The following is a 25,794-nucleotide window of genomic DNA, read 5'->3' as shown; positions in this document are numbered from 1 at the left end:
ATAAAATTGTGGTCTTCTACTTGGATATTGATTGTGTTGGCTTGCCTGTCTCTCCCTCTTTGTAACTGGATCTCCTTTGCAGGTTCAAGTGAATAACATTTTAAAGCAAATGTATGAAGTACCTCGTATTGGGTATGGGTCAAGAGAGTGTCCATCTTGGAGGAATTTTCCAGTTTTAGCTAGTCTATAGCCTTTGCAGGTGAAGAATGCCTTTCATTCTCTCCCCCCCCCCCCCACCTCTCTGAAGTACAAGTTTTCAGTCTTGCTTGATTAGAACATCCATTGCAGCCGAGAGTTCATAATTGTGAGGGGGTAACCTGCTCATTCCTTTGGAGAGGGGGCAATTTAGTCCCTAGAAGATTTCATGAAAACAGCCCTATGATTGGTTATGAAGGGTCAGGAGATTGTAGCCAATGTTTACCATAAGAGTAGTTACAGCAGCAGTTAAAGGATTTTTCCTTTTTCCCCTTCCTCCACATTGCTGCCAGAAAGAAACTATCTTTAAGTTCTGAAATCTTAAGACTCCAAGAAACAACTATGCTGTGTAGGACTTTAGTAAGTGATTAGTAAATTAGCTTTGTCATTTTCTGTGTATCTTGTCATTGCCAAACTGTATTTGGCAATTTTAAACACCTTTATTTTCTAATTTTCGTTAATAAAGCTCTATTTTGCTTTTTAAATGGTGTGAGTCTACTGACCAAAACCAGAAGCCTATCTCTGCAGTAAATCATAGTGCTTTAACTTTCACAATTAAATGACATATTCAGAAAGTTGGCTAGGCAATATTTTTTGAATTCTGTGTCAGCATTCACTTGCTCTACTAGCAAATGCCATATTCTTTTTCTCCATATTACCTTATCATATCCTTTTTCTAGGAAGATGTCATAATGAAATCAAAAGAGCGTGCAAATGAAATTCAGCGGCTTGAGCAGACTATACAAGATCTGAAATCAAAAATTGCAGAGTTAGAGAAACAGTTTCCAACAGCAGAGTTGCCAATTTCTTCTAGAACTCAGTGGGATGAGATGAATCAACCAACTTCTGAAGGGCTCTCTGACGCAAGGCTTCATGAGAAGGAACCATGTACCCCATCTAAAACAATAACTGCAAAGTCAGTGCAGACTTCACCAACAGAAGATTGTTTGATGCACACAATGCCTTCAGCCAATACACTGCCACAACTTCTCAAAGGGGATGCAAGTCAAGGGACAACTCAACTATTGCCAACGCTTGAGCCGCAAACAACATTTTGCTCAGAAATATCTTTAGTTCTCTCACCAAAACAGATTTCAGTACAGTTGGATATTGCCCAAGATAAACAACCTATGTTACAGCCTTCAGGACAAGATGCTAATTTATTACCATCTGAGGAATTTGTATCATCCTATCCACCTTTAAATACTGAGACAATTACCTGCAGTGAACATTCCCCATTCTTATCTTCTCATCCCAGTTCCAGCTACCCCATTGGACTGTCTGGCACAGAAGGACTGTCTAGTTCCCTGCCTGGAGCAGGTGGCCTGATTTTAACCTCATCTGACTCAGGTGTAATACCTCCACCACCACCCCTACCTGCTTCAGGATATCCCCTGTCTTCATCTTGCACAGTGCCACCTCCTGCACCACCATTGCCTGGGGAAGGTATTCCTCCACCACCTCTGCCGGGAATGGGCATGCCTCCTCCTGCCTCTGTTGTGTGTTTTGCAACCATCCCACCTGCACCTCCTTTACCCATGGATATCCCACCTCCACCATCTTTTTCTGGAATGAGAGTGCCACCCCCTCCACCTTTGCCAGGGGCAGCTATTCCGCCTGCACCACCACTGCCTGGCATAGGTGGTCCACTCTTTTCTATACCTCCCACTGGATTGCAGATACCTCCAACATCCCTACCTTTGGCAACGATGGCAGTGCCACCACCTCCACCTCTACCAGGAATGGGAGTGCCTCCACCTCCTCCACCTTTACCAGACATGGGGGCACAACCTCCTCCCCCCCCTTTCCTGGGAATGCCACCCATTCCCCCACCTCCACCTTTGCCAGGCATGGGTTTGCCACCTCCTCCCCCACCTTTACCTGGTGCAGGAGCTCCCCCTCCTCCTCCACCTATACCTGGTGCAGGTGTTCCTCCTCCTCCTCCACCTTTGCCAGGCATGAATATGCCACCCTTTCCCCCACCTTTGCTTGGTGCTGGAGCTCCTCCCCCTCCTCCCCCTTTGCCTGGTGCTGGAGCTCCTCCCCCTCCTCCCCCTTTGCCTGGTGCGGGAGACCCTCCTCCTCCCCCACCTTTTCCTGGTATGGGTGTGCCACCTTCGCCAACTGCTAACTTTCCTCACGTTTCTGGGTTTCCTCAACCTCCCTTGCCAACTGGTTTATTTGTAATGGGGATGCACCAGGAAAAAGGGAGCAGGAAACATGCAATAGAACCTTCTCGACCAATGAAGCCTCTTTATTGGACAAGAATTCAGCTGCATAATAAAAGGTAACATGGACAATGGAAATATTGGATTGGTTTCTTTACAGTTTTTCTAACAAAATTGTGTTACATTAACTGCATTAAAACTGAAAAAGTTCATAACTTGTACCACTGTAGTTTGTTCTGTCTCTGGCACTAGGAATAACCAAATTTAATATTATTGCTAGGAAGGTGTATTTTCCCTCATATGTTATGTTTAAGTACAACAATGCTTATTGTGTTCTCTCTGCATCACGTATAAGCCTATCATGTATATTTTCTGAATTGTTTTGTGAAAACTGTTGAGGAACTAAAATGTTTTTTTTTTCAGCAGCTAGTTCACATATGTGGCAGCAGTACTAAACCCTTCCACTGCAATTTTCAAGTGGCTGGTCTGTTTCCATAACTCAGTCAGTGAGAAAATCAGGTGAACGTGGCTATGCAGAATTGTTCCAATTCTGTTGGCTGTGGGGGGAAATTGTCAGAAAAATGATGGAAATAATCCAGTACTATATTACGTGACTAGTTCGGTACACTGGGTTTGGGACATACCAAATTCATTGGTGCAGCTGCTGCATGTCTGAACCAACCCTAGTGACATTAAGAAAGGCTTTGTCTCTCACAGTATTTTTCAGTTCAAATGTCTTGCTCTTGTCAATAGGGAAGGAGACTGGCAGAAGGGCAGACCTGGGGAGAAGAATTATGCGCACAGCGGAGGAGTCTAAGGCCTAGCCTACAGCACATAATAGGATTGTCAGTCAGCATGTACTTTGGCTTTAGGCAGACCTGGAATCTAGATTTGCTTAAATGAATAGAAAGCAGCTTTGTCGCTTAGCCATTACCTTACCTAATGGGAGAATCTGTGTGCATGTATCAGCTCTTACAGAAGAGCCTTACTGTAATTTGTACATGTTGGAAGATTGCTTTGTATAGATGGAAAGCTCAGTTTGAGAGTGTGACTTGCTTAGGACCACTCAGGGAAATTTCAACCATGTTCAGAAGCCCATATATTCTTATACTCCCCTGTTGTTTTATCATCTCCTGAGATTCACTTAAAGTACACACAAGTGGTATAGGCACGCGTGGTGTTGAAAGTTTCTGATGTTGTGATTTCATGCCTTCAAATCCTAAGTGCAACAAAGGTTGGATTTAAGCACAGCCAGTGTTCACATGTTCGTCCTCAGCCTTCTATTTCAAAATTAGTCATTAGAGGGCTGAGGATGAAAAAATGAACACTGGCTGTGCTTAAACCCTTTGGGAGTTTGCAAACATAGCCATGCACCCATTATAAAAGTGGAATTTGAATTCTGCTTTTTATGGTCTGACTCTGTTACTCACCCTCAGTGACTCAAGACCTGCTAAATTCAAAGTTTTAGCATTTAAATTCATTAATATCCTTCCTGCAGCCTATTTTGGAGGTGTGGGTTCATGCTTTGTATGAGAAATGCAAATGATTTGTAGTAACTCTACCCAACGCTCCTTGCAAGCCAGATCAGGAGATAATGTTTCATTTTTAAAAGAGTGGGTTTGGAACACAAATGCCTAGTCATGCCCTCAGATGTAGATCCTTTCCCTCTGTTGTGTGCTCTGTTAAGGTTGAGGACAATACATGTGATCAGTGGCATGCTCTTTTATTATCACTTACACAGGTCCCCTCCATGTTGAAAACAGGTTCCAGGAATGAGTGCTGTCAGTGAGGGGAAAAGGCACAAAGAGAACTGTTTAGAAGTAGAGCGTGCAAGGGACGAGCCTTTCTTTTCTTCCCATGACACAATGTGTTGTTATGGCCTACGTGTGGCTGTGCTTTCTGTGGTGTGTGTGATTTTATGTGTGGGAGTGGTTTGCAGAAAGTTCAGTGGAGTTTCTTTGAACATTAAAAAATGAAGTTCTATGTTTAAATTTTGCTGTGTCCTATACTGTGCGCATGATTCCCTTCCTCCATTTCTCTTGCCTTCTGACAGACTCCCCCATACCTGATCCCTCTTTTTCAAGTGGGGAAGATAAGAGCTGGTAAGCGCACAATAAGTCTCTGCTACTAACAGCTACTTTTCAAGAGAGAAAGATGAAAATTCCAAGAAATTGCAAGAGACAGTAATTTTTTTTATGCAACTCCATTTCAGACATTGGCAAAGACAGTGTGAGATGTGCACCAATTGTTAATGTCTGGGACAGTATTTAGAGCTCTTTTCAATAGTTCTGGTTAAAAACACACACTATCTTTTCTGGAAATATTTTGTTTTTATTCTTTCTGTACACTTCCTCAGCTTAAATTTCGGGTTAATTTTATCTGACAAATAATTGTTTTCCAGACCACAATCACTTTCTTGGCTACTCTCATGATATCTGGCAGTCAGATGTGGTTGTCGTTTAGTTAACTGGATAGATGTGGATACTTTAATTTATTGAGATACACATGTAATCCAAGTAAACAATAATATTTGATACTGTAGAGAGAATAATGACAATATACATTCTTACATATGTTCAAAATAGAGATGTTCAATATTTCAGCTTTTTTTCTTTTGAGAAGACCATTTCAACTAGAAAAGAATGAATGCTGTTTTTCAGTGCACAAGTTAAATATTCATTATCTATCTTCATCTCACCATTTTGTAAACATTTAGTTTGATGTTGCCCTACATAGGTCTTTTGCTTAACTTTAGAGATTCTAGTGCTTCACTTGTGTGGGAAAAAATTGAAGAGCCTTCCATAGATTATCATGAATTTGAAGAACTGTTTTCTAAAACAGCTGTTAAAGAGAGGAAGAAACCCATTTCGGACACCATTACAAAGACAAAGAACAAGCAAGTGAGTACTCACTATGTTGTTTGGCTTATTTGTTTGTTTGTTGCAGACAGGCCTTTGTGGAACTTGTTAAACCTCCAGAAAGAAATGAAGTAGCAGGAGACAGGTGTAGATCTGTCCTTAATAGTACGTGGCTGGTGCATATAGAGGTGTGTATTGTGAACAGATGGTATACATGAGGATGAAAGAAGAGGCAAAGGATCATGGTGACAAAAAAAAGAGAAAATTGAAACGAGTAGACAGTTGCATAATTAGGACACAGGCTTTGGGGCAGAGGTACATTCAACTTCAGACTTCAGTAAGCATGGGCATTTATTGTAGGTTCATTTTATGAGATGACATATAAAAATATGTAATGACACCAACATAATAAACTATGTAATTTGAGGAAACTAGGTCAGTTTTTCCCATTATTAGCATTGGTTGAAGGATTGTGCTTTTTAAAAAAGAAATGAAATCATATAATTTTTTTTCTATATGGATCTAAACTTTTGATATTGACTTGATTTGAGAACCAGTAGCCATCACCCCATATTAAACCATCCTCCTCAGCTGGTTTTCTCCAGCTGCAAATGTAACCTCAGCTTGTGGGTTCTGTGGGGCAGGACTTGGAAGGAGTTTGCAACAACTAACATTTTAAACAAATTGGTCACAATTATAAGTGTTGACATTCACTGCCAATAGATATAATGATGGCCACAATTATAGATAGTTTTAAAAGGGGGTATGCTTTATCATTGGCTACAAACCATGATAAATCAAAGCAATCTCCATATTCAGAAGCAGCAGACTTCAGAATACCAGTGCTAACATCATGGGAAGACCAAGGCCTATATGCCCTGTTCACTGGCCCTCCAGAGTAAATAGTTGGCCACTGTACAGAACACTTTGCTTGACTGAAGGGACAATTGGATGTTTGGGGTTCCTCAGCTCTAAAGAATCCTATTTTCATTACGCTCAATTGAATAAATAAATACCTTTTCAGTTGCTGAAAAACTAACTGCTGAGATCAACATGGACTATTTTAATTTTTTTCACTTTTACCTAATTCCATTTTTATAAGCATATCTGTTTCAAGCAGATAAATATTGTTTTGAACTTTTACAATGCTTGCAAGGTATAATTTTATACTGAAAGCTATGTTACTTTCCATATTTTCTTCAGTACACCACAGTAAATAGCTTCATGGTTTTGTGGAAGAAATACCCAAATTGCTGTTGTCTTCCACTGAGTATTCTTCCAGATGACTTACAATAGAGTAGTTCTATGTTAACATAAATGGGTGTGTCTGCTCTGTAGAATTTGTTTTCATTATCACAAGATTTAGCAGTGCAAGGCTATGCAAACCATGAAATAATGGCTATTAAATTGGGTTTGGCAGATGGTGGTTAAATGAGACGACAGTAGTTATGGTTGAAACATTAGTCGTTATGGTTTGTAATGACTGGCAATGTTTGCTTGGTTTGCAATGAGTGCATTAGTTCAAAGTTGTTGTTTTTTAAAGTAGAGCTGAATAGCTGTAAAGGTCTTCAGGAGGAGTTGTCTTCTGCAAAACAAATTTTCATCTCAGTATATGAATAGTAACAGATCATTGGCTTGTAGCCAGTACTATCTACTGTGACAACAGTTATCTGCAGATAAAATTGTTGTCAGAAAAATAAGTATTCTGATGCCAACATTGCCACTGAAAAGGCATAATAATGTGTTTTGAATTATTTTTGCTCAGGTTCATCTCAAAATGAGTAGATTGTGAAATTAATAGATAAAGAGTATCTTCCCTTTAACAACCTCATAAACTGAAATGTAGAACTGGAAAATGTATTATTTTTAGTGGATGCTAGGAGACAAGTATTTGAAGCTGGCTACATTTCAAGGGAGGGGAGAACAGGGGAAACGTACATAATCAAACCGAATGAGATAACTGTCATATTGATGTGGTTTACGGATATAACAATTATATATAAAAACATGTTTTAGTAAGCTAGAAAAAACCCAAATACCAATCATAAAAGTTGGATTTAATATCTGTTTAAGAATCCATGTTGACCACAAGAATCTCAATTTATTTACCAAAATCAACATTGCACAGGCAGTATATTGAATAACTCTAATTTAGTAAGTTTAAAAAGTTTGACCATTTGTCTTGTAACGGCGCCTGTAATATGTAAATCAAGCTGACTTCTATTTCAATAATAAAGTAATAAAGTTCACACAAGTATTATCTTTTGTATCTTTGGCTAGTTAATAATTCCAGGCTTTATGGACAAGAAATTATGCATTGAGAGACATAACAGAAATATATACTGAGTGAAAGGACTCTGGTTAATTCTCATAACTTAATAATGTGTAATATTTGTAAGGCTGTTCCATAAACAGAGCTGTTGTTGAAACTATAGTCAACCACTGTGTCATAACTATTTGTTTAGGAACTGTTTTCAAGTCAAACAAGCATGATTTATGGAAATAGTGATGGGAAAAATATTAAGGGCACAATGGATATAAAGTCAAATTACTTGATCTATTGTTTAATTAGAATGTTTATCATCCAGTAGTTGTAATTTTCCCCCTAACAACAGATCTTAAAAACCATGTTGGTATAATCTGGGGAGCTGGTGCCTATTATTATTAATTATTCATACAGTTATTTCTTCAACATTACTGGGGTTAGGGAGCAGCACCTAGAGCAGTGATGGCGAACCTTTTTGAGACCGAGTGCCCAAATTGCAATCCAAACCCCACTTATTTATCGCAAAGTGCCAACTCGGCAATTTAACCTGAATGCTGAGGTTTTAGTTTAGAAAAAACTGGTTGGCTCCCTCTTCCTCTGCCCCACCCGCTCGAGCAGGGGCCAGCCTGCTCTAGCCACCAGCAAGTCCCGCATGCACCGCTCTGTGTCTTTCTAGCATCTCTGCCTCCTCTGCGCCCCCCCCCTCGGGCAGCAGCCACCTGGAGCACAGGCACCCAGCCCGCCAGTCAAGTCCTCCCTTCTCAGCTTGGTGCGCACACGTCGTGCTCAGTGGCCCAGGCCAGCCTAGATGTGTGTGTGGGTGTGGAGGTGATTTTCCATCCCCCACATGACGAACTCTGTGTTCGCGTGCCCACAGAGAGGGCTCCAAGTGCCACCTCTGGCACCCGTGCCATAGGTTTGCCATCACTGACCTAGAGCAATCTGGAAATCTGTGTAAAAATATTGGTCCTCCTTTCATACCAGAGAAGAAGTCTGAATTTTTAAATTTTTCTTATATTTTAACATTTAAATCGAAATTGTGTATTTATGCTATTAAAATATAAGTATGTTATATTATACAATACTATACATATATTTTATGCATTTCTGAGTTTCTAAACTTTTTTTGTGTTGCCTACCGGCCTTCACATGTTGTCTGCGGCTTCCACAAAATAACCTAAAAATTCCCATTTAAATTCTTATGCTGACCCACAATATATCAAAACCACGATGGGGAAAGTTGTGATAACTGTATGTTATGTTGGGACAAAAAGAGCTAAAGTGCTTTTTCATATGGCTAGGGCTAGAGTAGGGGTCTTTACCACTGTAGTTCTTTGCACAGAATTGAATACAGCTCAATAGCTGATTGTTGTGGGTTTTCCCGGCTGTGTGGCCATGGTCTGGTAGATCTTGTTCCTAACATTTCGCCGCATCTGTGGCTGGCACCTTCAGAGGTGTATCACAGAGGGAAGTCTGTTACACACTGTGTCCAGTGAGATGGAAATATTTTTAGTGGGGTATATATTGTCCATGTCCCAGGGTGGGGGACCAATCAGTAAGTGTTTGGGTGGAACTTGCTATGCAAAGGTGTGGTTGATAGCGTTGTATTGCGGGTGGGGTTTTCCAGTCCAGAGAATGATTCACATTTGCATTCCTGGCAGCAGCAACAGTCTTAGTGAATGCAAACCCTGTGTCTGGGTGGAGTCCATTGTCCATGAACCTAGCATGCTCTTGGCCTTTGATTCTGGTGTTTTTAATTATTGGTAGCCAAGTTTTGCTAATTCTCAGAGTATAGGCCTGTATATATAGTTCACCAAGAGTAAAAAAAAGATGACCCTATAGCTTTTCCTTAAAATTTCTCTATATTTCAATTCTATCAGTGTGAGAAGCCAACTCTCTGTAGGCTCTGATTGGTGAACAAAGCCTAAGATCACATTTTCCCCATGCTCGTGGGACTGTTTAATGCCCAGTTCTTCACACAGGCAGTACATAGAAATGACTGACGACCCACTTCATTAGAACCATTAACTTAAGGTGTTTAAGCAGTGGCTATTTAAGCTGCTTGCCATTAGTTTTCATTTGAAGAATCTTCTAATACAGGCAATGGCATCCCATGTAAATGGCGAGCTTACTCCTGTGATGCTCCCAGGAAATTGAAATGCCACCAGACCCATTTACTGCTGTAATTAAGAAATGCAATTTTACGTCACCAGAGGCTTTATACTGGGGCAGAGTGAGGGGAAACGGCGCCCAGAGCACGCACGCTCCCTGCGCCCCTGCCGCAGCGTGACCCACGCACACCTTGGCCATGCCCCCACTGCAGTGCACGCCTGAAGCATTGCCTCCCCTTCCTCATTGGCACTACTCTTTATAGGCCCTGCTTCCAAGACACCTAAGGTTCTCCCGGCTCCCATTTTATCCTCATAATGAAACTTGTGAAGTAGCTTGGGATATGAGTGTGTGGACTGATCATCTAGTGAACTTCTAACATTTCAGTTGCTATGGTACACTGGATAATACAAATGTTCAAGCTGCTCCTTTGTATCACCCATATGCACAGTAATGGGACTCTTTCAGATGTGTGGAACCTTCTTGAAGACTCAGTAGACAATCAGACATTTCTTTAGCATGCATAACTGTATTACTATGTTCCCCCTAGTGTAAGCAGTGATTAAAAGTTTCTTTTCCTGCTGAGGTGCTGCATATATAATATTTAGACATGCCTTAATCAATGTAACGGTTGCAAGTAGATCTCAGCAGTGGTGTGTATAGGCTCCATGTAATCATGGGATATGTGGTGTAAAGGCAATTGCACTTAATGCTTATTCACTGAATCATTATCAGAGTAAAGAACTTTTCAGTATTATTCCAGTGGTGGTGCTAGAATCTAAAGGGGTCTGTTTATGTATCAGAGCCCCCAGTGTCATTGTATCACAGCAATACAAACTATGGAACATATATTGCTTGACTGCCCCAAATACGAGGGATCTAGGACCAGACTTTTTGCTCTTTGTCCTGTAATCTTTAATGAATACTCTGCTGTGGGGAAGATTACGTTTCTACTAAACAATTCTGCCTCTGAGATTTTAACTTTTGTAGCTAGGTTCCTTATAGAAACTTTGAAATGATTGCCTGCGATGGTTCTCATGTATGGGATACTTGTTTGGACAATGTTGGCTGTTATATGGATTCTATGCCTAATAAAGGTTTATCTATCTATCTATCTATCTATCTATCTATCTATCTATCTATCTATCTATCTATCTATCTATCTATCTATCTATCTATCTATCTATCTATCTATCTATCATCTATCTAAAGGGATCTGTTTTGGATCTATGCTGTCTCTGTTGCTTTGATGGATTTAAATATTTGTATCCTGAATTTTAACTATTTATTCCCAAAATGGCCTATAGGGAATACATGTAACAAGGTTAGCAATTAACTCCATCCTCATGTGGTTCCAGCTTAATGGACGAACCCTGGTTTGTGTTTTCTCTCTGTTGGCATGGTGAGGTCTTTAAAAGTTAACTGGAAAGACTCCTTCTCCTTTCTAAATCTATGGCCTTGTTCTGTCAAGAAATAAGAGGCTGTTTGTTCCAAGAAATAATAAGCTAACTGGAGTCAAAAAGAGGTGCCTTGGAAAGGGGAGGGGGGACACTGCGCAATGCTGCAGTTTAAAAGCAGACATTTTAAATATTCCTTTATTTGCTCTTGGCACTTTTAAAAATGGAGGATTCTATTATTGTTTCTAATTAATGAAATGTTTACATCTATTGTTCTGTCCCCTGATAAAGAAGAGGCTTATTTTTACTTGTTAGTACATATATGACTCTAAACAATCTGAGAAATTTTTCATCCATTGTTGTACAAAAGAGAATTACCCAGAAATGCTGTATATTAACAGGGGATTAGTTCTGTTTTAAAAAATGACATTTGTTTCATCCAGTCATAGAACTTGGGTATTTTAATGTTGAAAAGAAAATGAAAAATTGCAGTCAGTTCAAAGACTGTGGCTTACAAAATGGAATCTCAGGCTAGAATTGGATGTGTTTTTAATGTATGTGAAGAGAGTAATGTTACGAATATTTTATATTTAGTTTTTTTTTTCTTTAACAATGGCCTGGATTGAATGCTTGAATTAGCATAGAAGGGATGTGTTTGTAGTTAGTACACTTGCATTTGATTGAAAATAAATGATTTCTGATTCCAAGCTCAAACAAAATTTCAATTTGGGTGCTGTGTGGTTTCCGGGCTGTATGGCCATGTTCTAGCAGCATTCTCTCCTGACGTTTCGCCTGCATCTGTGGCTGGCATCTTCAGAGGATCTGATGTTGGGAAAGCAAGTGGAGTATATATACCTGTTGGAGTGTCCAGGGTGGGTGAAGAAACATTGTCTGTGAATAGCAAAGAAGACAACCAGGTCAATAGTTGAGGGCATCTGAATAGAAGTATGAGTAACAATGAAGTCTATAGCATGGGAGTAACAATGGAGATAGCAAGGTCACTGGTGGGAGCATCTGAATAGAAGTATCCTGGCCTTTGTTTCCTTTGTCTATAGTCATCCTATGTTTGTGTGGAGCTGGTTAGACACTGTCTTGACTCTAGTATTTTTCAACACTGGCAGCCAAGTTCTGTTCATTTTCATAGTTTCTTCCTTTCTGTTAAAATTGTCCATGTGCTTATGGATTTCAATGGCTTCTCTGTGTAGTCTGACGTAGTGGCTTTTGGAGTGGTCCAGAATTTCTGTGTTTTCAAATAATATTCTATGTCCAGGTTGGTTTATCATGTGTTCTGCTATTGCTGATTTTTCTGGCTGAAATAGTCTGCAGTGCCTTTCGTGTTCTTTGGATACGATGTCATGGGTTCGCGCTGGGCTGCTGGTGGTTCCTATGTAGACTTGTCCACAGCTGCATGGTATGCAGTAGACTCCTGCCGTAGCTAGAGGATCCCTCTTATCCTTTGCTGAACGTAGCATCTGTTGAATTTTCTTAGTGGGTCTGTAGATTGTTTGTAGGTTATGCTTCTTCATCAGTTTTCCTATTTGGTCAGTGGTTCAATTGATGTATGGTAAGAACACTTTCCCTCTAGATGGCTCTTTATCTTTGTTCTTGGTCTTGCAGCCCTTCTGATGTCTGTATTAGAGTAACCATTAGCCTGTAGAGCCCTGTTTAGGTGATTCAATTCATCTTGAAGGAGGTGGGGTTCACAGATTCTGTTTGCGCGATCTACCAAAGTTTTTACGGTGCTCCTTTTTTGCCCTGGATGATGATTGGAGTTTTTGTGTAGATATCTATCCGTGTGCGTAGGTTTTCTGTATACTGTGTGGCCCAATTGCTGGTTTGGTTTGCGGATGACTAAAACATCTATACAATACAAAATTTCAATTAACTTTCACTAAATTTTGGAGCATCATGATTCATCATCAGTACCCACATTTTGTGAAATGTTGTGTGAAATCAGATTTCCACTTTATTCCACAACAAAAACAAGAAGGGACCAGCTTTCCATTATCATTTCTTACATTAAATGGGTTTGTCAAAGTGTGGGAAAGTGCTCATCCCCTAAAGTTAAGGAACAAAGATCTCTAGCTACGATGATCCTGTTATTTCTAAGAAATACACAGAAAATAAAAATAGAATTCCAAAACTTTGCCTAACAAGGTATCTATTGAATTTAAAATCATGACATTTTAAGGCTCCACCGAATTCAAGACCCCATAGGGACTCCATAGCCAAGAATGTGTAGGGAATGCTGCTGTAGATTAATAGAAAGATTATGTATTTTGATTTAATTTAGATTCCTTTTAGGTATATTAGACATATGGATACATTTGGTTGAGCAGATTTGGATAATAGATCTAAATTAGTTTTAGATAACAGATTTTGTACACTCTGTGCTTATACAAGAGTGTTTATTTTATTTTGTCTTCTACTACAGCAGATATTTTCAGCAGTAAGAAATTGGTAGGGAAAGCAGGTGTATGGGAAAGCCTTCAGAAACATCACCTGTTCCCCCAAAGATCCAAGGCAGATTGACCTTGATTTACTGGGATAAATAAGATTGGGTCTGGGAGGTCTGGTCCATCTGGTGGTAGGAGTGGTATCCAGCCTACTGTTCAAGGAGTAGATGTTCTCTCAAACAGATGGCATTGCCAATTCACACCACTCATGCCTGGAATGCGGGTCAGTTGAAAAAACTGGGTTTCCTTAAAGCCAGCCTCGTACTGGTGGGTCTTGTATTGAATGCTTAAGTATAGGCATTTACATTCCTTGTCTAATAAGATAGTATTGTGTTGTTGCAAACTTCTTATTCCGTTTATGAGAAGTGTAACAACCAGTAATTTGGCTAGTTATAATGAGTAACAACTTTCAGATGTTGTCTCTGAATATCAGCATTTAAATTTGTTCCAGAAAGTAGAACTTATTGCAAAACAAATTCTGCATGAGCAAGATATTATTTGGGGGGAAAGAGATACTCTTTTTTTTTTTTTGCTTGTTAACATCTGCCATGCATTACCTTTCATTAACTATCAGACTCTTTTTACTTGTGTTATCTCTTCAGGAATAAATTTGGCATATCATTTGTTTGCTGATCAACAGCAAGAGCCACTCAACAGTTAGAAACTTCCTTATAACTATTAGCATGCTGATAATATCTTTAGCTTCCTTTATGTTTTTTAAAAGTTGTTTTTAAAGCACAGGTCCAGATTCTAAATTAAAACAGGAGATTTCTATTGTGTCTGAGATGGTTTGATCTTGTAGAGATTTGGTTAGCAAACTTTTGTAGTTTCTCTGTTTTAATGGTGTCATTAGTCTGTAGCCTGTAGGCTTATATTCTGCAGTTAATGGGTTCATTTTATTTCTAATTTGAGGACTATTTTAGGCCTTTATGATGATATTCATATTTTGTAAATTAGCTGTGTATTGTTGCAGCCACTGTGCTGTAGGAATGTGAAACCAGAATACCCATTCAGCATGTTTTTGATTGTGGGGAGCATTTAACTTTGTATATGCCTGTGAGCAAATAGAGGCAATTACTGTGAGTTCCCTGTTAATCTGTTCTATGGATCTATGTAGGCACCAGAAATATTAACATAATTTGATGTTTATGGCTTCATAATTGTTCCACTTATGGTCCAGCAAAGTTTCCATATGTGTTCCCTAATATGAACATACAAACAAATTTATTGTAACAAATTCTGAATTAGTTTTTTATAAGTCAAATTCTGAATTAGTTTTTTATAAGTCAACTTAGAACAAACTATGTTATCTCCAGATTAGCAAGCGGTCCTAATATGCTACAACTCTGTTTCCTATTATAGTAGATAAATGGAGAACCCATGAGAATTGTGGGGGAATCCCATCTTTTTTTGTTCCACCATTCCTTTGCTGTGTTGCCCACTCACTGAATAGCTTGCCCACCTGCACAGCTGCTACTGCCAATGGTGGTTAGGTCAAGCACAGGTGACAGTTCTTCTCTACTTCCACCCAACGACCTGCCTGCCTGCACATTTAGTCAAAGAATGGGGGTCAATGAAGTGAGTCAACCATAAGATTTGGGAAGTAGGCTTGGGCACAAAAACCTAGTACAAAGGTTGGAGATCTGAAGGGTGATTTTTATTCACCTTTAATGTTTTCAATAGAGATTCAGTGACTTTGCTTGGACAGGATTGCACTTAGAGTTTAAACTTGAAATCTATTGGACAGTTTGAAAATAACTGCTAAAGTTATCCCACAAGGAAACTGGATGATGAAATTAGGGATTGAGTTAGGAAAAGAAGCTGAGATGTAACTGAGATGTCAGACTGACAATGGCTGGGACAGGGCTGGAAACCCTTGGAGCATGTTTGTATTAAGTGGAAGAGTGGAGAGGTTTTGGCAAAGTCAAGAGCCTCAGTTGTTGTACACCATGCATGGCGCAATTATTCATGGCCTGAGGATGAGAAGGCCTTGAAAACTTGAGATAAAAGGTTTTTTATTAGTGTCTGCCATAGAGCATTCCAGCAGGTGGGCTACTTCCTGGCTAAAGTGTCCAGGGGAATTCCTTCCAGTTTTAGTCCCCCCCCCCCCATTTGATATCAATCTGAATATTTTATCCAGGCTTCTGGCAGTCTAGCAGGAGAATCTTTAGGTGTTAACAATTATGGTGGTCCCTACTGGGGTGCTCAGTTGGGCTTGTTTCGGGTCATGGAACCCGGCTAGATACATTGGTTAAATTCCTGGGAGAGGAATAACAGAAGACAGTCAGCAGATACGGGAAGGGTTAATTTAACCTCTCTAACCCTTCAAACACTTTTCCTGAACTAACATTACAAGACAAACTTGAGATTGGAACCCTGTGTTGCCTCATAATTAGTGGCCCTGCCTTAATTCCAATGTAAGCAGTATGTCTTGAACAACTGTTAAATATTAAATTTCAATAGGATTAAGGCATGCCTACCCTTAATCACTGTTGATCTTTTGAGGCTTTAAAAAAAAATTATTGGCCAAGATGTTGTTCTGAGTTATATATTTTAAGCACAGCTAAGTTTCATAGAATAGCTATATTTAGGACTACCTCTTTTTACCTCATGGTCAAAATTCAGCTTGACGTATGCACTGCTAAGTCCCATTCAGTCATGTACTTAGCTCTTTTCCAGTAACATCAATTTGACCAAAATTATTAATATTGGTGATTGAAATGTGCCCATTGTGTATATTTTGACAGTGCTAACAATAAGGTTTTATCATTAGAGTTAGATATAAACATTTTAATACTCATGATTTAAATAGCTATTTTGATTTTTTTCTGAATTATGTATGGCCTTGTTTATTGAAAAACTGGGCATTTGATCCTACTATACAAGTTGCTAGTTGTAATGTATATAAGGATAGCATGGTTTTTTCTCTTCGTTTTTCATTAAATTGATGATCCCATAATGTACATGGTTATTCTTGTGCATGTGTGTACGTGTGTGTAAGTATATAATGACCATCCTTAATGACCAATAGGGGCAGGGCTTTCACCACAAGATCTATAGGTTATTTTAATGATATCATGTGTGTTCTGGATTTCTGATTTGTAGCTTAGGGGAATGTACTGGAAAACAATAAAATGCTCTTCTTTTTGATAGGTTGTCAAGCTGTTGAGCAACAAAAGGTCACAAGCAGTTGGGATATTAATGTCCAGTCTTCATTTGGATATGAAAGATATACAACATGGTGAGTAACATTTTTTAAAAAAAAATTGTTCGCAAAGATAATTGTTCACTAAGATAATTATATCTTTTTTTGTAGTGACAACTGCCGGTCTTTTTTTTTAAAAAAATCACAGTGTGGTGAACCAGTTGCTTGTTATTTTGAAATCTTTCCTCTTGAAATTTGAGGGTTTTGGGAGTAGCATGCTGGGAGTGTTTCTGTGTGAATCCAGATTAAATGAATAGGGATTGAGCAACAATTTCATTGTCATGTGTTGAATCATTCTTGTTGCTTGTCTATTTAGAATGAAGTATTGTTGATTGCAGTATCCAATAATCATTAATGGAATTTAAATACTTGGTTGGTTTTAGAAGAAATGGGTTGGTTTGAAAGGAAATGCGTGTGCCACAGTATCTGATTGTTTTGATGTGCAAGCTGTACACTGGACAAGAGACTACTGTAAGGACAGAATATGGAGAAACTAAATATTCTCCAGTTGGCAAAGGTATCAAGACACTTTATCTCCCTGTCTCTTTATATGCAGAACATATCATAAGGAAATCTGGATTAGATTTAGATGAAAGTAGAATGAAAATTGGTGAAAGGAACATTAATAATTTGAGATATGCAGAAGACATTGACTTTTTCTTCACAGCACAAATAAAACGTTTTCGGAATAGGGAAAAAAGCAGTTTGGGAAGGAACTCTGCATAGTTTCTCCTCCAAGACGTTCTGAAAATGTTTTATTTGTGCTCCAAACAGTTTTTTTGAGAATGCTACACTGGCAATGCTTTTGGAAAATGTTTCCTACTTGCTGTGCAGAAAGCAGGAGACATTTTATTTTTCCTGCCCAACTTTTCAGTTTCTACATTTGTTTTCCCCATAGCTCATGCCTGCCCTTTTCTGTCTGTTCAGGGATCCTCCGTGCCGGCTGCCATTTACTGAATTTCCCCCCTGGAAGTTTTCTCAGCTGGCATGTTGGCCGCCTGCCTTTTTATAGTTTGAAGTACATGGATAACATTAGTTTTGCCTGCTGATTACATGCAAGTGTTGTCTCCCCTCCCCCCCCCCCCGCTTTTTTTGTTTTCAGTGAGGTGTCTTTGAAGCTATGGAGACTCGACATGAGAGCTGGCAGCCAATTGAAAACCAACCAAAAAAAGGGGGGGGGGACAACACAAGCATGTAATTGCCAGGCAAAACTAACATTTTCATATACTTTAAATACTGAAATGGTGTGTTGCTGCAATCAGAGGAAATGTCTTTGGGAAACACATTAAGCAAATAGTAGGTAGCAATGAGTGGCGGGAAAAAAACTGTTTTCAGTTGAAACTTTTTAATGTTCTGTGCTATGCAGACAAGAAAAGCCAAAATGGTTCTTTTTATAACATCTGCAAGACATTTTATTTGTGCCATGCAAAAAAAGCCATTATTAGCAGAAAACACTGAAGACTTGAAACAATTACTGATGAAAGTTAATGCAGAAAGTACCAAAGCAGGACCACAGCAGAACATCAACAAGTCTAAAGTAAAGACTTCTGATGAGTGACACAACTGTAAGGCTGATGATGAAGACATGGAAATTGTTCAAGATTTTCTGTTCTTTGACTCTGTCATCAACCAAAAGGGAGACTGCAACCAAGACATAGAAGGAGTTTGAGACTGGGAAGAGCAACTACGAAGGAACTAGAAAAGATTCTGAAGTGTAAGGATGTGCCTTCATTTTGCAAGACTAGCAAGGCTGTGGATGAAAGGATATTTTGGAGGACAATAATTAATAGGATTGCTGTAGAAGCAACTTGACACCACTTGGTACAATTGATGCCTTTTACAGTGGTGCCTTTCACAATTATTCCATCTTTCTTTTGCATCAGCACCCCAAATAAAGAAACAAGACCACCATCTGGGTTTAAGAAGATTCCATAAAGTTAGAGGAAGTGATGGATAAAAAATCCCAACTTTTCTTCTAAAATGCCTCTTTTTACAAAGGCTATTTTTGCCTTAAATACATTGTATTTAGCAATAAATATATTCTAAAGACTGATAGGATAACCTTGAAAAATTCATATTAGAAGACATCTTTGAAGGTGTCAGTAATTTCTTCCTCCCCACTGACATTAAATAATGGCTTTGCATAAAAGGTGAAAAGTGGAGTTATATTTATATGGAGTGTTCTTCAGGCCTCCTATGGTCTTACGGTAGATTTAAAGCAGATGGAATGAAGCTGTGTAGTGCCAGCTTACCTATTAAATAAATATGGTTTCAAGTACATTGCAGACTTAATAAATCATGAAAACATCTTCTGACTTTCCTAGTCTACCTGTTTTAATTGTGGATTCTGTTTGATATTTTGTTGAATGAATTATACACAGGATAAATGTTGGTGTGCTCTGTCAATTTATGAGTAACTTTTAATCACAATTTAAGTTTTTATTAAGTTGTTTTTATGGTTACTAAACTTCCTCAAGCTCAAGCATTTAGGCTGGTAGTCACAGATTGAGGCGCCAGTACTGGCGCCAAGAAGTACTTGGTATTTCTAAAGCTGGCAGATGTAGTTCAGTTAAGTCATAGAATGAAATCTGAAAACAATGATATGGTCCTTTCCTTCAGTCAAATATTCAGCTTGGTTTGAGTTAATAATGAGAACCTTATGAACAAAGGAGTCCGCCTAACATCTGTGTCTGTGGTAAAGCCAACACAAGTTGATTGAAAATTTGCTTGCTTAACATGCAAAGCTAACAATAATATGGCATGCATGTCAGTCGTTGAAGAGATCAACCAATGCTATGTTTAACCTTTATACTATTAGGATTAAATGTATGTAATTATTCTATCCTGTAAATTCTCTTATAGAAGTCTTATAGAAGTCATATATATATGGTTACTAAACTTCCTCAAGCTCAAGGAGTTGGACAAGCCTAGTTATAATTAGCAATGTTTGTGATAAAATAGAAAGGTGTGGAAACAATAGACTAGAAAGTCAACCTCCAGCAAACAAGCCCTTGTGTGGCTTAAATATAGTGAGCTACACTCTCACAGATGTGGCTGCATGCAAATAACACTGCCTTATGTATTGTCAAAGGCTTTCTTAGCCAGAATCACTGGGGTATTGTGTGGTTTCCAGGCTGTATGGCCATGTTCTAGTAGCATTTTCTCCTGACGTTTCTCCTGAATCTCTGGCTGGCATCTTCAGATCCAGGTTTGCAGCTTCCAGTAACATAGGTATAGATTTTTTATGGGGGCGTTCGGGGGCAGGACCATGCTGCCACCCACCCCAGGGGCGTGGCCACACCTCCTTAAGCCCCGGCCTCTGTGCTTATAAAATAGCTCTCCGAGGCCAGGGATGACAGACTCCCCTGCCCCCATCCCCGCCAGCACACCGGCTGGGCTCCCAGCCAGTAGCCGGCAGTCCCTTCTGCCCTTCCCTTTGGGCAGAGGCATGGCTAGGGAAAATGGAGCCCGGTGCAAAATCTGAGTTTAGCGCCACCCCTCCCCCCATGGGCAGCCACTGTGATGCTGGAAGGGAGCCCAGATTATCCTTTTAAATCCATCTTAAAGGAAGAATCTGGGGTCCCCAGTTAAAACAACATTGAAAGTGGTGCTGTTTTGGGATGGATTATCCCCCCACCCTGAAACAGCATCACTTAAAAAGTTTAAACTGGGGACCTCACATTCTCCCTTTAAATCCATGCCGAAGGGGGTGGATTTAAAAGGAGAATCTGAGGAAATCTGAGTGCCTGCTGTCAAGGGTGCATTTGTTAAGCTAGCAGCACCAAACTTTCAGAGTATCTTTAGGAGACTCTCCTGATGATACCACCCAGGTTTGGTGAAGTTTGGTTCATGGGGTCTAAAGTTATGGACCCTCAAAGGTGTAGCCCTCATCTTCTATTAGCTCCCATTGGAAACAGTGAGGGATGGGGCACCCCCTTTGGGAGTCCATAACTTTGGACCCCCTGAACCAAACTTTACCAACAAATCCCTGAAATTTTGGTGCTGCTAGCCTAAAAACTGCGCCTCCTGCAGGCCACAAACCTAAAAACACAAAAAATACAAAATACCCACAAACGGGGGACGGAGCTTCAGACATGTAATGGGGGGGTTGAACCCGAGAACCCCCCTTACCTATGTCCTTGGTGGCAGATATAAAGAATATGAATCTTTAATTTTTAAAACCTCATTTTTTTAATATCAGTGTTAGATCTGAATTGCTGCTCACGGTTACTTTTTCTACTACAGCAGACATTTCTTGTGTCTGTTTTTACTGCAATATAAACTTTGTTTTTCACCCAACTATATCTCTGATTTTCCACATTAAGAGGTTCACAGTTCAAGCTCTGGGTCTTTTCCATTATACCTTGCAAACAATCCCCCCCTTTTTTTAAAATATTGGATGTGCACCCTAAGGAAGAGTTCTATTCAACTAAAAAGGTTGTTCATTACTGTGTAATGTTTTAGTTAGTTCAAATAATGCCATAGGGATTAATGCTGCTTTTTAATATTACCTTGAATATATTTATTTATTTATTTAAAAAAATATATTCACATTTATATTCTACTTTCCCCAACATAGCTTAGGGCAGTGAACAACATAATATAATCAAAACAATCATCAATCAATGTAATAAACAATAAACATTAAAATAAAAACAGAGATGGTGAAAACCCACCCCCCTACTGCACCCAGGGGAGACCAATGATGATAGCAGGTCAGGCCAGCTGGCTAGATGGAAATGCCTGGCGGAAAACCTCCATCTGCAGAAACCATTCAAGTCCTGCAGGGCCTTGATCTCCTGAGGGAGCTTATTCCACCAGCTTATTCCACCTGGCTTCAACTTCAGTCGTCTGGCTCTCAACCAACCAGCCACGACCTCCAAACAATGTTGGAGAGCCCCTTGGGCATAGGCCAGGCAGCCTGCCATCGTGAACACTAGGTGGGGGTCCTTCGCATATTTAGCACTTTCTTTAACTCCCAAAATGCCTATTCAAAATTGTAACAATATTTTATTAGCAATACTGTATTGAAACTTTAAATGTTATACACTTCTGTAAATAAGATGAAGTACAAATGTAAATGCCAAGTTATTAAAAATAAGGATGGGAGGACAGAGAATAGAAGAGGCAGTTATAATTTTTCCTTGTTTTGTAATGCTTGTGACAAGCCTGTTTTGGTTTTGGTTTTTAATTCTGGCCGAAAATCATTTGCCAGGGCTTATTTCCTTGAGCAAAATCTCTGTGTTTTATGAAATTCAATTGCTTTGCTATTTGTTCTGTATCAAATTGCTTCTTAATTGTTTGTATTTTCGGTGCGTCTTAACATTTGATGGGTTTCTGATCAGTTCTTCCTCTGATTTTTAAGTTCTTTTTCTAAATGTAAATAGTTCTCTTTCTTCTTTTTATTAATTCTTATTTCTTGCCCATGATCGCACCTCTGATCACTGCTTTTGTTGTGTCCCAAATTATTTCTTTTTTTTGAATTATTATTATTTAATTCCCAGTAACCTTTCAAGGATTTCTCTAAAGCCTCTCTACATTCTTTGTCATTTATTATCCAATCTTTAAAGCTCCAAAGTTTGTTCTTTGGATCTGTTTGTATTCCTCATACTATCGGGTTATGGCCGTGGTGGCGAACCTTTGGCACTCCAGATGTTCTGGACTACAATTCCCATCAGCCCCTGTCAGCATGGCCAATTGGCCATGCTGAGACAGAAAACTGTCTTCAAGAGCTATCTGGAAGATATAAGAGTTCCTCCTGGGTTATGGTCTGATAGGATTCTAGGTTTAATTTGGATTCTTTTCATTTTTATTTATAGGTTTTCTAAAGCCAATATCATATTCATACACGAGTGGGACAAGTGTCTTGCTGAAAAGAAAGTATATTCTTTACAGTTCCCTTCTTTGATTCTACATACATCTTTAAGCTTTAGTAAATTAGTCATATTATTAAATGTATGTGGCAATATACCTTTGCATTTGTCTTCTCTTTTTTTTGTTTGGTTGAGAACTTTCTATTTAATTCTGGGTTTGAAACTCCATTGAAGTCTCCCAAAATAACAAGTGATTGATAGTTTAAGTCTAATATTTCATCTACCATTTTTTGAAAAAAAAATTTTTGGCTTCAATTGGCATTAGGTGCATACATGCCAAAGATTAGTATTTTTACCGCATTTCCCTACCTTTCAAGCTTTAGCATCTTTAAATACTAATTTTGGTTTCAATGAATCTTTAATGTACATGACTATACCTCTTTTTTCTTTTTGTGGGCTGTTGTAAATAATTGCCACAAGGGATTGCATGACAGCAAATGTTCCTCCCCATATTTAACATGGGTTTCTTGTAATCATATAATGTCTGTCGTTTCTTTTTTCAAGTTGTTAAATACCTTTTTTCTTTTACAAGAATTATTCAAACCATTAATATTACATGAAAATATTTTCTGAAAAGATGAATCAGTCATTGCTCTTAGTTAAGTGGATTTCAGAATAGAGATTGTGTCAGATAAATAAGGTGTGATAAAATAGGAGGAAGAGGGAGGAGTGAAAGTGTGTGTGGGAAAAGAGTGTCTGTAGAAAGTGTATAAGTAGGAGGAGAAGAAAAGGATCAGGGAAGAGACTCTTCTTCACTTGCTTGATAAGTTAGTTGTCTTGAACTTGTTGTTGTCTCTTGTTCTTTTTTTCAAAGTCTTGTGCCTTTGTACTTGATGAGAAGTTTAGTCTCTTGGGTGGATTTCGTATGGGCCAAAAATAGCAGTGTGAAACTGGTGTAAACCCTTTTACACCAGTTTCACACCACTGTTTTTGGCCCATGCAGAATCTGCCTTGGAATTCTGGATGAAGGAAATTCCTACTGGGGACAGCCATCTAAAGTTTATTTTATTTTGTTTCAAGACATCTGTGATGAAAGCGAAGTCTTTCCTTTTCTTCAGTAGGTGGATTGGGATTTCCTTCAGTGTTATCAGCTCTGAACCTTCCAGGGTTAGTTTTTGAGAAGAGAAACTTCTGAGGATTGCATCTTGCATACATTTTCTTGTGTAACTAATTATTATATCTCTGGGGACTTTGTGTTGTTGAGCGTACCTTGAGTTGATCCTCTAGATCTTGTCCACCTCTTTGATCAGTTTTAATCATAATATTAAAATAAAACATATGCAGATGACATCATAGTTTTCCTAGAGAATCCAATGGATAGTATCACTTATCTCCTAAACTCTATTTAAAAATATGGGGACCTTGCAGGATTTTTAATTAACAAAGAGAAAATGAAAATATTCACAAGAAAATATTCACAAGAAATCTGCCCATAAAAAAACAGAACAACCCTAGAAAAAAATCTCAAAAGATAAAGTTGAAAAAACTATAAAATAACTGGGAATAATTTTAAGAAATAATAGCAACAATTTATTTAATGACTACTACAGCAGTTTATGGAAAAAATACAAAAAGATTTAGAAACTTGGAAGAAGATAAGCCTATCACTTTTGTGAAGAATAGCTCTTATAAAAATGACCATACTTGCAAAAATTTTATATCTATTTAATAATATCCCTATATATATAAGTAAGAAAACATGGAAAGGCTGGGAAAAAGAGATTACAAAATTTATATGGAATGCTAAAAAACCAAGGATAAAAATATATTGCATTAATAGATGACAAACATAGGGGAGGACTTGGATAACCCGACTTAGGATCATATCATGAAACTTACTACATATAGAAGGCTACAATCTACAATATGGATGACACTGATTTTTTTATGGCCAAATAGAAAAATAAATTTAAAAAGCTTTCTAAACCACCCACTAAGAAAAGGGCCATTTAAAGTCTGGAGGAAATACAGAGACATAATATACCCCAAAATTCCCAAGTAGATTTCTAGAATGGAAACTCTAAAGATCAATGAAAAAAACAAAACCAATGAATAGTTAATGTATAAAGATACCTTTGTAAAAACACACAACAAATTTGAATTCAAAACAAGAAACAATATATCAATAAACAATGAAGCCTGACACTGGTACACATAGCCTGACACTGGTACACATTACATAAGAATTACTTAGAAGATAAAAAAATGTTGAGGCTTTTTAGAAAAACATACTGAACCTGGATCAAATCCTCATCTCATCCAACAAAACGGCTCTCAGTAAACTTTGTAGAGTAATTCTGGAATTCAAAACTGAATCTGAATTAGTTAAGGACAATATGATTCTATGGGCCCAAAATTTGAAAAAAAAAAAAGCCACCCATTTAAAAACATGAAAAACCTTTATGAAAAATAATATGGAATTAACACTATCCACATAGATCAAAGAGAATAACATTAAAATGTTTTACAGATGGTATCTACACCTTTAAAACTTTCTAAAATATATAATACATGTTCAGATAATACTGTCCTGGAAATATAAAGAGAGAGGGTTCCTTTTTCCACATTTGGTGGACCTATAAAAACTTACAAAAAAGTGGAAAAATATAACCATAGAAAACATAATAAATTATAAATTTGAAAAAACACCAGAAACTTATCTGTTAGAGGTTTGAGATTGCAAAGATGACAAATTGCAAAAACATTAACAAATATTATACTATTTATTAATGGCAGCGAGAATTGTAGTTGCCAGACACTGGAACAGTCAAGGCCTTCTATATACTGAAGAATGGCTTCAGAAAATTCAAGAATACAGATCTGTAGACAAACAACTCTTCTTAATAACAGTCTGGACACTTATACAATGGTATGGGACCCACTGATACAATATCTGTATAAAACTGATCCAACTAATAAGATATTAATATGAAAACAACATGAAAACAACATGTATACACTGTAGAAATATAGGCTGATTCTGCATGGGCCAAAAACAGCAGTGTGAAAACGGTGTGAAAATGGTGTAAAAGGGTTTAAAACGGTGTAAAAGGATTTATACTGTTTTCACACCATTTTCACACCGCTGTTTTTTGCCCATGTGGAATCAGCCATAATTAGGCTATTTCTCTTTTCTTTTTTTTCTTCTAATCTATCGATTCAATACTCAACTACGCTGTCTTTTTTCTGTTATGGATAAAGAATCATACTTGCTCTATCAAAAATTGTATTATTAGAAATTCTTGTAACAAAAGAGAAATCTCCTTT

General features: G+C 38.3%; 1 protein-coding gene across 3 annotated transcripts in view; it reads left to right on the top strand.

The window, feature by feature from the left end:
* Positions 1–25,794, top strand: part of FMN2 (formin 2) — a 103,394-nt gene that overhangs the window by 50,525 nt on the left and 27,075 nt on the right. For 2 of the 3 annotated variants that reach the window (XM_048485575.1, XM_048485567.1), the window contains 3 exons: positions 876–2,482; positions 5,119–5,263; positions 16,603–16,690. In XM_048485575.1, the coding sequence (XP_048341532.1) occupies positions 876–2,482; positions 5,119–5,263; positions 16,603–16,690 (1,840 nt within the window). Of the gene's footprint in view, positions 1–875; positions 2,483–5,118; positions 5,264–16,602; positions 16,691–25,794 lie in introns of those variants that run through there. The other variant, XR_007243578.1, reaches the window with a different exon arrangement.

This window comes from Sphaerodactylus townsendi, linkage group LG01, assembly GCF_021028975.2.
Source record: "Sphaerodactylus townsendi isolate TG3544 linkage group LG01, MPM_Stown_v2.3, whole genome shotgun sequence".
NCBI classification, from domain to species: Eukaryota; Metazoa; Chordata; class Lepidosauria; order Squamata; family Sphaerodactylidae; genus Sphaerodactylus; species Sphaerodactylus townsendi.
This window is presented reverse-complemented; position numbering and strand designations above follow the sequence as displayed.